The sequence below is a fragment of the Bactrocera dorsalis genome, chromosome 1, assembly GCF_023373825.1.
Source record: "Bactrocera dorsalis isolate Fly_Bdor chromosome 1, ASM2337382v1, whole genome shotgun sequence".
Lineage (NCBI taxonomy): Eukaryota > Metazoa > Arthropoda > Insecta > Diptera > Tephritidae > Bactrocera > Bactrocera dorsalis.
The window spans coordinates 61625035-61641836 of record NC_064303.1 but is presented as its reverse complement, the minus strand read 5'-3'; the positions used below and the strand labels follow the sequence as shown (position 1 = coordinate 61641836).

At 33.2% G+C, this 16802-nt stretch overlaps 1 protein-coding gene across 29 annotated transcripts in view; it reads right to left on the bottom strand.

Annotated features, from left to right (window-relative positions):
• The window catches only part of LOC105224078 (voltage-dependent L-type calcium channel subunit beta-2), a 995088-nt gene that overhangs the window by 356466 nt on the left and 621820 nt on the right, over positions 1-16802 (bottom strand). For 27 of the 29 annotated variants that reach the window (XM_049462492.1, XM_049462493.1, XM_049462517.1 and 24 more), the window contains one exon: positions 16250-16749. In XM_049462492.1, coding sequence (XP_049318449.1) covers positions 16250-16749 — 500 coding nt within the window. The remainder of the gene's footprint in view (positions 1-16249; positions 16750-16802) is intronic. The other 2 variants (XM_049462491.1, XM_049462490.1) reach the window with 1 other exon arrangement.

Sequence of the window (16802 nt, the reverse complement as noted above, 5' to 3'; positions counted from 1 at the left end):
GGATTTCTGCTGCAGGTCCTTTCAATGATACAAACAAGGACGCTACTTTGTCCGCTGCATTCCAGTTATTGGTCATTGCTGTCTTTTCAAACTGAAGTTTGAAAATTTGAAATGGAATACTTCCATCGAATGTGGGTGCCTTCAATCTTTGATTATTTGATGGTGGTGCAGGGCCATGCAGTTGCAGTTTTCGCATCCGATTACTCAATTGAAGAACTTCTGATTTTAAATTTTCTTCGTCATTTTTTAAAGTGCTTAATTCGTCTTCAAATTTTGAAAATTTCTCTTGCACTTGTGTATTATTCTCTGTAATCTGTTGTGTAAGGCGAGACTCTAACTGTGATGTATTTTCAGCTATTTGCGTCATTTGCTGTGCCAGACGATTTTCTGTTTGCACTGCATTTTCTGTATTTTCAGCTATTTGCTGTGCCAGACGATTTTCTATTTGCTTAATAGCCACTAACAGCAAGTTCATGTCCACACTTGATGATGTTCGTTGTTCTTCTACTTTTACTTCTACCTTTGTAGAAGTTTCTGGCCCAACAAATTCGAACTCGTCGACATTAATTCCATCCGCTTCCATTGCTTCACGTAATCGTGCCTGCAGATCCGCCTTTTGCCCGCTTATCGGCAAATTACGCTCCTCCAGTTCTTTTTTTAATTGCTGAATTCTCAATTCTCCGAATTTAACCATCTTGAATTTGGATTATTTGACAATCCCACTTCTGACACCAATTGTCACGAATTTACTGCTTGCTAGTTTACTTTGTTAGGTTCGTATCTCTGGATTGGCAAATAAAATCAACACTGTTTAATTTAATTCAACAACTCTTTATTTCACAACTCGTCTACACTATAGCAGTTTACTCTTAGCACTGATTGATTACGTTGGCGCTGCCACGGCTCATATAGCCACGCACTTCTCGCTGATGCCGACGTGTCCTTCTAGAATATTGCGTCTGGAAATTACCAGAACATAATGCTATACGGCGCCACATGCAGACAAGCAGACAGCCGCGGCGCCAGACTCTGCAATTGTTCAAGCAGACGGCTGCGGCGCCAGATGTCTATTGTTTCGACAAATGCTATTCCATATACCTACAACTATTGTTCATAATCAGGGATGCATATAGTAATACAAATACAACTTAATACTACTTTTGTAACAATATACACACACCGACCACAGCGGCCAACGACCATACCACGCTGAATATATCGCTTCTTGTCCGATCACCGACGCTTTTTAAAACCCGATCTAAATACTATTATTTTATAAATATCTAATTTATTTTTAAGGGTCACAACGTTTTATTTCTTAAAATTACAAAACCCATGAGCTTTTACATTTCTTGTGTATTGATGATTTAATGGCCAATTTCATAAAAAACTTTTTTAACATTAATCTAAATATCAAAATTAAACCGTTATCTATACAGCTTCTAAAGCTGTTGGAATTTCCTTTCGAACAAATCCAGACATAACCACTTTTGTTAGTTGTCTTAAAAGATTTAATAACATTTTTGATTGTTTTAAATTTGTGTAGAGCACTTTCTCAAAATTGCAAGTATATAGAGATCTTATGATCAACTTGATATGCATCACAAAAAGAACGCTGATGAGAAGGTGTAGCAGCACCTGTACGGTCACTGCTTGATGTTTTCGGCTCCAGTAGTTGTTTATTGAAAAAAACAAAAAAAAAACAAAATGAAAAGTTTCTCGTTAAAAACCGGAAGCTCCATTTTGATTTTAGACCCATGGTTTCTTGGGCAAATTTTCTTAGAATTCATCGTAGTTTACGATTTTGATAACCGCTTGGTGCATTTTTTTTTTTATCCATACAAATTGACCCACTCTAATGTACATATTTATTTTTTTGCTTCAGCAGTAGTAGGACAATGGATTAAAGATTAAACTTAATATGCTTTCCTGTATTTAGCTTGACGTGAATGTTCCGATGTGTCAAGGTTTCTGTACAAGCCCCATACGTATTCAGCAAGCATTACACTTTGGGATTTCCCTTTGAATCTTTCTTCCAATACCTTTATATCCTGATGAAACCTTTCGCCGTGTTCATCTGAAACCGCTCCAAGGTTTTCTTTAAAAAAATTTAGATGAGAGTGCAGAAAATGCAGCTTTAGTGACATCTTAACGCCAATATTGTTAAAACCGATTAGCATGCTTTCAATATTTTCTGCATAGTTTTGTGCTTTTGAGTTTCTAAGGAATTCTGATATAACCAGCTGCATAAAGTCAAATGCTGTCTTTTACATATCCGACAGATGACCATAAAATTCTTCATCTTGTAATAATTTTCTTATATCGGGTCCAACGAGCATTCCTAGAAAAAGTAGTTTACATTAAATGAAATAAATTATTTCTTAAAACCGTATTTTACCTTCTTTTAATTTTGCTGAAGATAATCTGGGGAAAATTGTTTGAATGCGTTTGAAAGCATATCCTTGTGTATTTAAGCTTTTAATAAATTTTTTTACCACGCCCAACTTAATATGCAGCGGTGGAAGTATGACCTTATCTTTTGGGACAAGAGATTCATGGATTACATTTAAGTCACCAATAATATTTTCTTTACGTTCTTGGAATTATTTAATATGATAATGGCTGCTGGTAGCACGTGAATCCCATTTACAAAGAAAGCACATATATTTTGTGTATCCTGTTTGCATTCCAGTCAATATTGCAATCATTTTGAAGTCTGCGCATACTTCCCATTTATATTTATAGTATTCAATTTTATTTTTTTGTGGAATACGCAACCGGTATTGATGGATGCTGATTTCCATTGTGCAGTAAAACGGCTTTTAAGCTGTGTTTTGAACTATTTATAAATAGTCGTCAAGCGGAAGAGTCCAGTGGAAGCTTTAGATATTTTAGAACCTCTTCAATACTGCAACAGTATACAAGTTCTTCTGATTTTTTAAAATAACTTTCCAAACCGGCGTGTCTTTTTCTTGGCGATGTAACTTTTACATTCCTGTTTTTCAATCTGGAACATAATATTTCAGCTTTCTCTTTTGTTAGTCCTAAATCTCTTACAAGATCTTCAAAATAAGCTTGGTCTATCAAATTAGGACATATGTTTAAACCACCAGGAGGCAAGTAACTTATATCTGATATGTTTTCAACCGCCGCTGTTATTTCTGTATTGGCGTATGTCATATTGGCCGAAAATGTATGTGTAGGCGGTTGAGGCACTAGAACACCTTCACAGCGCCATTCTGGTAAAATGACATTATTTGTTGCTTCGTATGTCATTATCGCGTAGTGCCTTTGGCTTCTACCACATTTGTAATTTACGCAGAAATAGCATGTATCTGATTTGTGATTTTCAGGTTCAATCCATGTAATAGGCGCAGAAAATGGCAGCGCCTTAGTACCGCCTTTGTACCAGGTCAAAAGACCACTTTCGCAAGTAGTACATACAGTTTTTGGTATCCAAGCTTCACATAAAAATCGTATTCCAAAGAAAAGAAAATATGGTTCTTCAATTGTAGGGAATATCTTTCTTCTGCTTTGAAGGCGCGTAAAATGTCCACAAATAAAACAAAACCAATCTCTTAATTTGCAAACAGAATCCGACATGCTTATTTAAGCTTTAATTGTTCTTTTTTTATATTAATTTTAGTAAAAATCACACCCGATATGTACTGCTTAGTAAGTTAATTATGCTTAATTTTATCACACCCGATTTGTAAGTTACAGCTGACTAGACGCGAGAACTCAGTGTTTGGCCAGGCCGAACTTGACGACGTTTTCACCTACTTTGTATATGTTGGCGTGCAATTTTTTTATCAATCATATAGAGCTTTATTTACAACAATGGTGTCTTTGGTGACCCCCCCTGAAATTTTCCGCCAAACATTTTCGTAGAATATTTTAATCCTTAAATGTCCTTTTTTAAAGGATATTTTTTGATTTTCTCGAAAAAAGGGTCAAATTGACCCATAAAGAAACCAGTTAGAGGGTTAAAATCTTACACAAAAATAATCCTCATACAATTCCACAATTCTCTCAGACATTAACTTACAAAATTTTTTTCATATAGTATAATGCAGGCATAGAAAAAGCCTGCGAAGTTCTATTAGAAAATCACGGGAATATACATAAAGCAACTATATTTACGGATAGCCAGGCGGTCCTCCTGGCATTGTCTTCACCCATGACAAATTCCAGTATAGTTTACAACTGTAAGAGAGCACTAAGCTCAATAAAAGACAAGCTCCAGCTAAACTTGATCTGGGTTCCCGGCCACAGGAACATTTTCGGTAACGAAAAAGCAGATGAGTTGGCAAAGGCAGGAGCTTTCCTCAATGAATCCGAGGCGGAGCTCATAACGAGCCCGCTAGGATCGATCAAAGGAGAGATCAATAAACAATTTCAACAAATTGCTAACAACAGGTGGAAAAACAGTACAAAATGCGCCATAACTAAACAATTATGGCCAAAATACGACAGGAAAAGAACCAAACATGCGTCCAAAATGGGTATGCCCTACAACGACATCTGCCGTAGCTGCGGAGTAGCAGGGAACAAGGAAACAATCTTCCACTTTCTCTGCGAATGCCCAGCTCTGGCACAGATCCGACACAAAACACTCGGAATCCACCAAGCACCAAACCTTGAATGGATTTCCACCAAAAGCATATCGGACATAAGTAGTTTCATCGAAACCTCAAAATGGTTTGAGAGAGAGGGTGGAACGTAACAGCAGATACAGGAGGTTCTACGAATAGTGTATCAAAATGGCACATCAGTGCTAATTGAGCCCGATAGGGCTGCACTCCTACCTACCTACCTATAATGCTCCCTTCGACCAAAAAGTGAAAACTTTCACCCACTATAAAAAAAAACTCAGACGTGCTGGACCATAAGTTTGTTCTACAAAAATTATCTACTCAACATACCCTTTCAGAATTATAGGGTCGCTATTCTGTTCCAAAAATGCTGTTGGACAGTGTTATTCATTTTATTAAATTAATCGATTATTTTCATTCAATTTACGAATTTAATTGCATCAAAACACCTTTTCTAATTAATTTCGACTATTACTCGAGTAATTGCAAACTAATCGCAATTAGCATTTTGACATTTAATACATTTTATGTTCATCTAAGTTAGCGTACAAGGGTCGAAATTGGTCGCATCAGTCATTAATGACTGGAAACGGTGGACACATAGTTAAATTCTAATATGTCAACGTAGTTTAATATCAACAAATGAATGTCGGGTAACACTGCATTTACAGTTAAGTCAAACGCATTTTACGTTCAGTTGTTTGAATAGCAATGGCGCCCGTTAAAAGCAAAGTGTGGAAATTTTTTAATAAAATAAGCAATAACTACGTTCAATGTCAACTTTGCTGCAAAAATTTAAAATTTTCTAATAACACTTTAAATATGTTGCAGCATTTAAAATTAAAGCATGCAACTGTAGCCTGCAAATTGGTGGTAAGTTGGAGCAATCGGTATTACATTTTAAATTTCTTCTAGTTATATATAAATATATGTGTACAAATTAGACTCTGCAATCTAGGAGTAAAGACAATGGTTCCCTAGGTGATGATGACACTGACACCATGATTGATATGCCGAGTGCAGCAGCAAACCAATTAATGAAAGCCCTTTGAGTGAGGGGCCAAGCTTCAGCAGCAAGAAACCGAATGAAAGCAGCATGAGAGAGCTAAAGTAAAAATCCTCAACCCCTCATTTCTAAAGTCTTCCAAAATATTGAAAACTTTTCGCTTCATGGCTCAAAGAACCAAAAGCTGCAGCATGGAATAGCGGAAATGGTTATCAAGGATAATCTACCTTTTGACTTTGTTGAAGGTATATTAAAATACTTACATTATAAAACAAATTGATAATTAATGACGATTTTTTTTCGTTTATTTTTTAAAAAGTAAAGTTAAGTTTCATGAAACAACATTTTCCTCTTTACAAAGTCCCAACAAGAAATACCGTCAAGGCTCACATTGAAAAAATGTACGATGAAGAAAAGAAAATGTGTAGCGATGCTAAAAACTTTTTCATATTTGAGTTTAACGACAGATATCTGGACTGATGTAGAAATGACGGAAAACAAGTAATGGCTGTAGTGACCGACAATGGTGCAAACATCGTAAAAGCAGTACATGATTCATTTGGCAAAAATCGCTATATTCCTTGTTTTGCATACACCCTCAAATTGGTATGTGAAAACTCACTGAACAGTCCTGAAGTAAATGCAGTTGTTGCAAAATGCAAAGAAATAGTTAAGTGGCTAAAAAGAAGTGTTAAAGCTAATGATCATCTTCGAAATATGAAAGCTGCTGCCGGAGTAGCTGAAGGCAAAATGCTAAAGCCAATTTTGGACGTGAAAACACATTGGAATTCGACCTACTACATGCTTGAACGGTTCATTAAACTATGTTCATATATTAACCAAATACTGACATCGAACATTCCTTTTTGCTAGCTGCATCAACATTACTCGAGATTCAAAAGAATTAATTTCAAAGACCCATTAGCGTTGTCCCCAGGTATAAAGTTTTTACGTACTGAAATAACAGTTGCAGTTGATACTATGGAAACGGGCAGCGAGTCGTCAGTGGAATCGGTAGAGAATGACTTTGACCTCTGGACTCCTCACAAAACTCTAGTGCGCAAAAGAAGGAGGAAGGACAACGATTTTACATCTCCACAAGATGAATTGAGCTTTTATTTGAATTGTTAGGTATTACAACTAAGTCGAAACACTATTGATGCTTGGGAAGAAATGAAAACCGTTTACCCAAAACTGTACCTCAGTACCAGCTGATCGGCTTCTCAAAAGCGGGTGCAACTGCGACCGAAAAACGCAATCGTTTGACAGCAAAACGTTTATCGAAATTGCTTTTTCTTCAAACTTGGTTAAACAGAGAATAAATTGTCTTGACTTCAATGAATATATTTTCAAGTATGCTAAGACAAATGAATTTTTAGTACGATATTTTAATTTTAATTCCGTTTTTGTTTTTGTGTATATACCAACATAATTTGAATGTCTGAAATAAGAATATAGTCTCCTATATTTTATTGGTTTTATTTTTACGCAAAGTTGCAAAACGTAGTCTTTCAGGCAAGAGGCAATTCTTTTACTTTAAGATTGCTGTACATATTTTGAAAATTTTAATGTCATTGTGCTACTTAACTTCAAATATAGGCCATTTTCTCTTTTAGGATATGTCTAGGACTCTGTGAAAGAGCATTAAAACACAAGATTCGGCGCTGAAACTTGGTTGTGGTCTTTATGCAATTTATTATTATTTAAAAACATGGGAATTAATCCATTAATCGATTTTTTACATTAATTGAAATTAATTGCAATTATTTTTTTTATATCTTGCAATAAATCATTTAATTATTTAATCGATTAAAAAAAATAAATTACCATCCCTAGCCATTAGCAGTTACGTTTCACCTGCTTAATTTTTGAAGAAATATCGACCGATCATTCCGCCGGCCCACAAACCACACTAAACCGTTGTTTCAAATGCAGAAATTTTGTTTGTTTACATACCCACTGAGCCAAAAATGGGCCTCATCGCTGAACAGAATTTGGCTCGAAAACGTCGGGTCTTCTTGGAACATTTCAAGAGATCATAGAGCGAAGCGATGTCGTTGGGAAGTCGAGCGGCTTCCGTTCTTGCACAAGCTGTATTTTGTACGCTGGATGTGGTCTATGCGGTTGAATATTATCCAATAATGCTGGGTCTCAATGCTGGCTGGCTTTACTTGCTGTCGTTGACTTTTCGTACATTGAATGCTTGCATGACCAAATAAGCGCTTTGAACGCTGCCACTTACTAAATATCTTGTGGATCAAAACGCCAAACAAAACATTAGTAATAGTTAATTTTAACAATTTCATTAGAACTAGTTTTTTGTCAAACGTTATTTTAATATAAACATATATATATGTATATATTAAAATACATATATATATGTATATATTAGGGTGTGCCATTCTGAGGCAACCTTTTTTTTTAACTGAAAAACAGGCTCAAAACTTTCGAAAATGTGTAAAAAAAAAGTCACGCAAAAGATGAGGTTCTAATATTAATATTAAGAGGTGCCTATTTCAAATTTTCTGTTTTCCATATAAATAACATGGAAAAAAATCATTTTTTTTTGTGGTGGTTATTGTGCGGAGGTTTTATATGTGCACGCGATGGCTGCCAGTAGGGATGGTAAACTCGATTCCGATTCTACTCGAGAATCGAGTTTTCTCGTAAAATAATCGATTTTTCGAATATCAAGAACCGATTCTTAATCGACTTCGACTACTGAAGATCGATTCCGAAAAATCGAGATCTGTCAAAAAAGGACTATTGAAAAAAGCACCTCAAAAGGGATCACCCGTTATAATGTTTGCCAAGTTACGACTATTTTCTCAAGAAATTGTTGCGTTAGTTTATTTTCGACTTCATCGAAATACTCTAACCCTGCCAAATTTCCCTACTGCAGGGTTGGCGATTCCTGCTCTATTAAATAGATGGTATTGTATAAGAATACAAGAAAAAATTATATGGCTTTCACAAGCTAAGATCACTTTATCGAAATATTTTGCTTCACCGGACATATATTTACATAAAGGGAATGTAAAATAAAAACGTTTTGTAACTTATATTTAATGAAGCATTTTAATAAAAACATTTAAGAATATTTTCGAAAGAAATATCCGAATCCTATTGAAATATGGCATGTTCACGAGTTGGAAAATCATTTTCTCTGTACATTTACGCATCGGAACAGAAGCCAAAAACTGTTGTTTATCAAGCTGCGTTACATTGAAAAAAAAAATGTAGAAAATCGCAAATAAATAATTTTCAACAGAATATAAATTCAACTTTATTTTCATTTCAAAACACATAATTTCACGGAGGACAACGCCTGCGGGGTCAGCTAGTATTTTTATACTATTATTATTGAGCATAAATATGTATAGTTGTGTTGATATATTCTACGGCAAGTCTTCAAAAATTTGAAAGCGAAAACTTTGACGCGCGATTTCTCGGTTTTTCATTTTTACGATTTTTCTTAATTGGTGGGCAGGATAGAGAAAAAACTAAATGTCGTATGGAATTGGGGCAAAGTTTACTGTATTTGGCATTAAATTATCTTTTAGTTAAACTAAAAAAACTAAGAAAAATCAAGTTTGAACACATTTTTAAACAACATAAAGTAAAATGTTTTTGGTCAAAAACCACTTTTTTTTCAATTTTAAATTTTTCCTTAATATTACACTTTTTGCAATTTTTTTAATTTAACTCGAAGATGAATTATTAAAAAATATGAATCTCTTTGAATTTTTTGTTTCCGATGGAAATTTCGACCTGCATCCTGTCCGCCGTCCGACAAATGCACAGACGAGATGCATTGGTCAATTGCTTCTCAAAGGCAGAATATCAAAGATTTCGTATCCAAAAATTAAATATATAATTACAAACCCTAGAAATTTCGCTTTAATAAATTATTTCTTTCCCTCCCAAAAATATCTTTAAAAAAGTCGTTCTCGCCGTGGACAATATAACTTATTATTTATTCATATAAAATTAAAAAGCTAAGCTTATTCTGTTGGTACATATCTAAATCTCGTTTTTGAACGAAGGAAATAAAATAATATTAAAATTTTTCTTTTTTCTCAGACTTTGAACAAAAAATCTAATTTTTTGGTAACATTGTCGCCATTAATTGGCCAAAAAAATAAGTTGTAATGAAACAAGAAAAAATCTTTTAATAACTAGATAATGTTATTCTAAAAACGTGTACACAATACGAACTAAATAGGTCGTTAACTTTTCCAGAAATCGTGTCCACTGACTTCAAAAACACAGTTTCGAGAAAAACACGTTTAAAGACGGGGCACTTAGCGCAGCTAACCTCAAGCGCACAAGTTCTCAAGGCTGTATCTCCGAAATTATTAGTCAAATCAACTTTAAAATTTAGGACAATATTCTAGAGGTATTGTAGAATTTAATAAAGCAAACAAAAAAAAATCGATTTTTTTTAATTTTCAAATCCACCTAACCACTAAAACGCATTTTTCTCGAAACGACATTTTTCAAAATTTCTGACATCAGTACTCAATGAGAAATTGATCGATCGACTTCAAAATAAAACTGAGTATTGTTGAATACATTTACTATATAATGACCTACGTTTTTTTTATTGGTTGAAAATTGTCAATTTCGCATTAAAAAACGATAATTTTTTCCTAAAAAAAAAAAAACTATTTTTTTTTTCAAAATTACGCCATTTTGTTAATTTTTGATAGTTTTCAAAGATTGTAGGTCGCAGGAAATATCTTTAAGTTTAATCAATTTTTTGAATATTTTGTTTCAGCTACTCATTCGGCCGGAATTATTTCAGCAGTTGGGGCACTTTTTTTGGCACCTCCGAAGACAAGACTCCGTTATTTGTCAGCATTTTTGTAAAAAAAAATCTTAAAATATAGCTGAAAATATACATTATTACGTTCAAAGAAGTTCCAAATATTCAATCGCGTACTTTTCACGAAAATCGCCTAATTTTTCATGCGTCACACTGGTATAGCCCTTTAGCACTGCCAGAGTCAGATCTTTTGTAATAAAAAATTGTATATTGTTTATAACTTATTATATATAATTGCTCACCTGAACCGTTTAATACAGTTTGTCAAGGCTTTTGTCATTTCTGAAAAACTTCTGTTAAATTTACAATAAACCCCGTTAAACCAAGACATTTTTTAATTTGTTTTTCCGTCTTCGGAACGGGATAATTTAAAAAAGTTTTAATTTTATAAGGATTGGGCTAAATACCTTCTAACGTTATGATATGACCGAAAAATTAGGTTTCTCAATTGAAAAACTCGGTTTTATCCAATTGAATTTTTACATTAAATTTTCGTATATGCTGCTTTTCGTAGAGCTCTGTGTAGTGATTCTATATGTTCCTGTAGTGACCTAATAAATACTTCAATGCCATCTTAGTAAACCATGCAATCCTTTCCTATTAATACATACAAAAATGGTGTTGAAACGACATTTTTCAAAATTGCTGGCATCATAACTCAACCAGAAATTGACCGATCGAGTTCAAATTAAAACTGAGTATTTTTGAATACATTTATTATTCAATGGACTACGCTCTTTTTGATTGATTGAAAATTGTCAGTTTCGCATTAAAAGAACGACCATTTTTTCTTAAAAAAAAAACTTTTTTTCAAAATTACACCATTTTGTTATATTTAAAAGATCGTAGTTCATTGTATAGGAAATATCTTTAAGTTTAATAAACTTTTCAAATTTTTTTGTTTCAGCTACTCATTCGTTCGGAATAATGCCAGCAGTTGGGGCACTTTTTTTTGGCACCTCCGAAGACAGACGTTATTTTTTTACATTTTTGTAAAAAAAAAAAATTTTAAATATAGCTGAAAATATACCTTATTACGTTCAAAGAAGTTCGAAATATTCAATCGCGTATTTTCTCTTAAAAAAACACGAAAATCGCCAAATTTTTCATGTGTCACACTGATAAGATAAGTACATATTTAATTCTTGATAACAATGATTAGTATTTTTGAAATTTGATATATTATTGATAACGTTATAACGAATTCCGTTCATATGTATCAAATTATTTTCTAAGTCGACTTTAAGTAGCTTAAGTATGTTATAACCAAGTAAACCGTTAGAACTATAAGTTATAAACGAAAAATTGTAACTTTTCATGTATTTGCCGCTAAACAGTTCTTGAACTTCGTTCAGACATATTCCCTGTTTTATTATACTAACTGATGAATCTATGTCAACTAAAAACTTAAAATATTTTTTATTTCACTTCAATTCACTTGTGTTAAGCCTTCCGAGGCTGGTAAATGAAATTTTGTTGCATTTTGTTCCATTGGTTCAGAATAATCAAAGGGTCTTAATCGAGACTGGTTTGAGCCATGAACATTTTCTTGTTTGATACTGTTTATACTGTTTTGTAAATTAGATTGTCGTTTGCTATATTCATTGCAGTGATTGAAAAATAGTTCATTTTTAGAATAAACGTTTTGATTAAAATGTGGATAATTTTTTAATTATCGTTTTGATTGGAATAAAATGGAAAATGATTATTATTTGCAAAATTGTCTACATTACGATTATTATTATTCGTATAATTAGGTAATTTTGAATTTAGCTTAGTTTTTTGAATAGTTTTCTGATTAGATATTTTTTTATTATTTTCATAAACATCATTTTTTTTTAATATTTTGTTTATTGACTTAAGGTCAGTAGAAAGTTTTGCATTTATTACTGCAGTGAAATAATTTGACAATTCTCTTTAGTGTTTTACAACTTATTATCTTAGTGCAACTACTTCTTTAATTTCATAAAATCTTTTACTCTCAAAAAATTCTGCATTACATTATTGTAAAATCGGATATTACATATTTTTTAAAATAGTGTTGTAACTGAAGTGCGATCCCCAAACTTGTCAATAAGTAACTGCCTTAACGTTATCCAATCCGGTGGTTGTTCTCGTCTTCCCACATCTAATGCAGCGCCTCTCAGTGTTTGTTTAACAAAATGGAGATAAAATGTTTTGTGCCTTGATGTTTCAGATGACTGTGGCATCTGTACCTTGTGTGAACAGTGGCAAGTAGTTACGATCACCATCAAATGGTTGAATAAGTTTGATGTTTTATATAGCCAAATCCGTTATTGTCCCTTCCATTTCGTTATTCACTTCTTTTATTTTAAATGAGTTCAAATTTTTACTTAATTCATTCACTTCTTCTTTCATAAACTGTTCATATGTAGTATTATTAGGACCTTAAATTTTGAATAATTTTTCAAAATCTATGCCGTCTCCCACAAAATAATCCCCAATACATTTGTGCAAACTTTCTTCCAATCCTTGAAAAAGTTGTTAGAGTTAATTTCTGGAATAGCCTTCAATGAGCGTAGTGATTCACGCTTAATGTCTTTAAAGGATTAAAAACGGTTTTCCCGGAGCGGTCGTTTAAGTTTGCTGGATAGACTGAAGTCACTCGAAGCTAAATCAGGCGAATACGGTGGTTGCAACACGATATTGGTTGAAAATTTAACGAAAAACTTACGAATAATCAATGCAGTATGCGCTGGTGCATTCTTGTTCAAAAACGAAGAGTTGTCCGACCAGAATTCAGGTATTTTTTTAAGAATAGCTAACGGCGCATAACACTCAAATAGTATTCCTTGTTGACAGTTTGGCCGGTCGGACGAATTTCGCAGTGAACCACACCTTTATAATCGAACTGTCAACGTAACCTTGATTTTTGACCAGGTTTTTCGGCTTCGGATCACCTTTCCCACGAGATTGGGTCATAAGCATAGATCGTAGACTGATTGCAATACATTTCATGACATCCTGCTATTCGAAAAGCATTGTTTCACAGACGTTAACGCTATGCTACTTTTTTTTTAAATTAATGAGTTTGGAACTAACTGAGCTTTCACTTTTCCTAGGCCCAATGATCTTTCAAAATTTTAACTAATCCTTCCGATATTCCAAGAATGCCAGGAAGATCTCAGACTGATAATCGTCGTTTATAAAGCACTAATTCCTTTATTTTATTGACGTGTTGATCATCAGTTTATGTTGATGGCCGTCATGAACGTGGCTCGTCGGAAACGCGTTCTCGGCACCCTGAATAATTTGTACCACTCAAAAACACTTGCTCACGACAAACAATTATCGCCGAAGGTCTTTTCTAACATTCTGAACGTTTCGGCACCATAAATTTGATTCCGTTGCTGAAGAATTTCTCTCATTGAAAAATCGCTGAAAGTACTTTATATACTTCAGAAAGATAAGCGTACACTAAACACTAATGATTACTTTGATATGACATCCGGGCAGAATTCACTGCAGTCATACCAACCTAGAAAAAAAATTTTCAACGAATGAGTTTTCGCGCAAAAGTAGTTTTTATGATATTAAAATTTTTCTTTACCATATTGTTTATTTGTTTTATATCCACCTGTATTTCTTACGACTTTTTACTTTTTTCACTATCACGTTGTTTAGTCATCGAATGTATTCTTTTACGATGTTAAAGTGTATCTGTTTTTGTTCTATACGATATATATGTTTTTCTTTACGATAATAAAGATTCCTTGTTTGAGAATATTAAACTTCTGCTTTACTTTGTTTAGATTTACGATGTTAAAGCTTTCCTTTTCTTCATTTTATTTCTTAGAGTTTTATACTTTTTCTTCTTTTTCTTCTTTTTGTACTTTTTAATATTTTTCTTAAACTTAAAGTTTTATTTCACAAATATATATTGTTTTCACATTATTATGTGAATTATGAAAAAGGTACAACCAGACACGTGTTTTAAAGTAAATGCATGGGTTTTCTTATACCGATTTTTGAGACGAATAGGTGCCTTTTAAGGATTTTTTATTATTTAACAAAAAAAGAGTATTGTAATTATTAAAATTAACAAGAGGTACACGATTCATTTTTATTGACAATGCGATATTGCGATTGGAGAATAAGACTAAAAAAAAAAAGATCGCGTGAATTGGATGCTTAAAAGCATCTACGGTTTTGCTGAATATACACTAGGCATCAAGTGAAAGTATAAATGTAATACATAGTGGCAACCTCAGATCATTTATTTACTTCCTAGATTTTCGCTTAAGAATAAATTCATAAAGCATTTTATGTAGATGCACCGTTATGTAAATAAGCAGTTGGAGTAATATTTGCATTTATTATTTAGACGCAAAAATATTTACTCCATCGAGAGTGATTAGTCTTCGCTGGTGAGCCTATGAGTGCGCGTCAAATGAAAGTATAATTTAAGTTTTGGTTCAATTTTTTGAAGATAAAACTGAATTTTACTACAGATTTAATACATTTGTATTTACTAAGGGAATTTCTGTTAAGGTAAAAATTTGTTTGTTCTGTTCTTAGTAAAAAATATAAAAAATATTGTATAGAATCGGATCTTAATTATAAAAGATGGGAAGATGGGTGAAACGTATCAAAATATTTATGAAAAATATTCCATTTCGATCAGAGAAGGAAGAAGAAAGATTTTTGAATAATCCAAGAGAAAAAAGACATGCAAGACTCAATACGGTGGAGGAGAAATTTTATTGCGGGAGTTGATTGAAAGTTTTGGTTTGGATGTTTTCATTAGTACAATGAAAAGAAAACTACAAACATCTTGTTTTAAAAACTATATCGCAAAAAAATTACCTATGTTTTCCATTTCGAGTAGGACAAAAGGACTAGAGTTTGCAAAACAATATCCAAATGTGCCAACCACATTTTGAGATAAAGTAATTTGGTCCGATTAATTCAAATTCGAGCTAAGGAGTTAAAAAACACGTAAGAAAGTGTGCTGTAAACCTTCTAATCGCTTATAACCACAGTGCACTGCATACAATCATCAGTGCAGCATGGAGGATGTTCTCTAAATAATGGGCAGTTTCTCAAAATTTGATATAGTGAGTGTAATTAAAATCGATGGACGAATGGCGGTTGCTTCATATGTTGACATTCTCAGCGAAAATTTTAAAATAAATGCGGAAAAAGTGAACTTGGGATCGTTTATCTTCCAATAAGATAATGACCTCCAACGCACATCTCGCCTGACTACTCGCTTTTTTGAAGAAAACTGGCCCGGCCAGCTCAGTCGCCGGATTTAAATCCAACTAAGTATTAGTGGTTAATTTTTGATTCCAAAATACCAAGAAGCAGCCGTACAAACTTGGAGTAATTTTTCTTAGAGACGAAGCGTCAACTTGACATTATTCCAATGAAAATATTAGAAAATTTGGTTCGAGGCATGCCAAAACGTCTTCCTGCAGTAATTCAGAAAAAATAAGGCAATACTAATTACTAAATTTACTTTTAAACGTTTTGTATTTTTTCAAAATTTATACTCTCATTTGACCACTTTTATTTAAGAGTCCTTTTTTTAAAGTGGAACAAAATTTTTTCTTTCTATTCCGGAAAAAAATATATTAATTTATAATTTTTACTTAAATACCTATGGAAATGTAATATTAATGTATTGTTTATTTTAATAAAACTGCATTTATACTTTCATTTGATGCCTAGTGTAAGTCTCAAATTCAACATTAGGATAAATCTCTTATACATATGGTTAACAGATAATAACAATTATGTTGAGAGAATATAAAACAATAGCTTCAAATACAAGTCATCTTATATTAACGTACATACCTTACTGCTGCTTATTTTTAGATATACAATAGTAGGCGCCAATGAAGTTTTCGCAAGTTGTGAAGGATGGTTTATTGTGTCGCAGTCAAGAACTACCAATTGTAGAGTTCTCGCCAGTTCAAATATGCGTTCAATTTCTTCTTGAACCTTAGTGAGACAGTCTGACCGACTGCTGGACCGTTCCATGATAGCGCGTTTTGTAGGGTTGTTCATAATAGATCTCTTTGCTAGAGATATATCAGCCATTACCCGTGTAATTATAATTCTTCCTTCAAACCGGTGTTTTAAAAAGTCAAAAAGAGCCTTTTGCATCATATCTGTGACTTCATACCCCTTAAGGCTAGGGCCAACCAAAACAACTGGTCGCATAGAGGGAACTACGTCGTAAGGAGAAGCAGTATCTTGCTTTTTGAAAAATGGCTTACGCTTGTCTTTATTTAATGAATTCGTAATTGTAGTTTTTCCTTGGCGACTCGCGCCTAAGGAATCGGATTCATCACCTAAAAATGTTCGAAAGGATTAAAAAACCGCCAAATAGTAATATACCAATCAT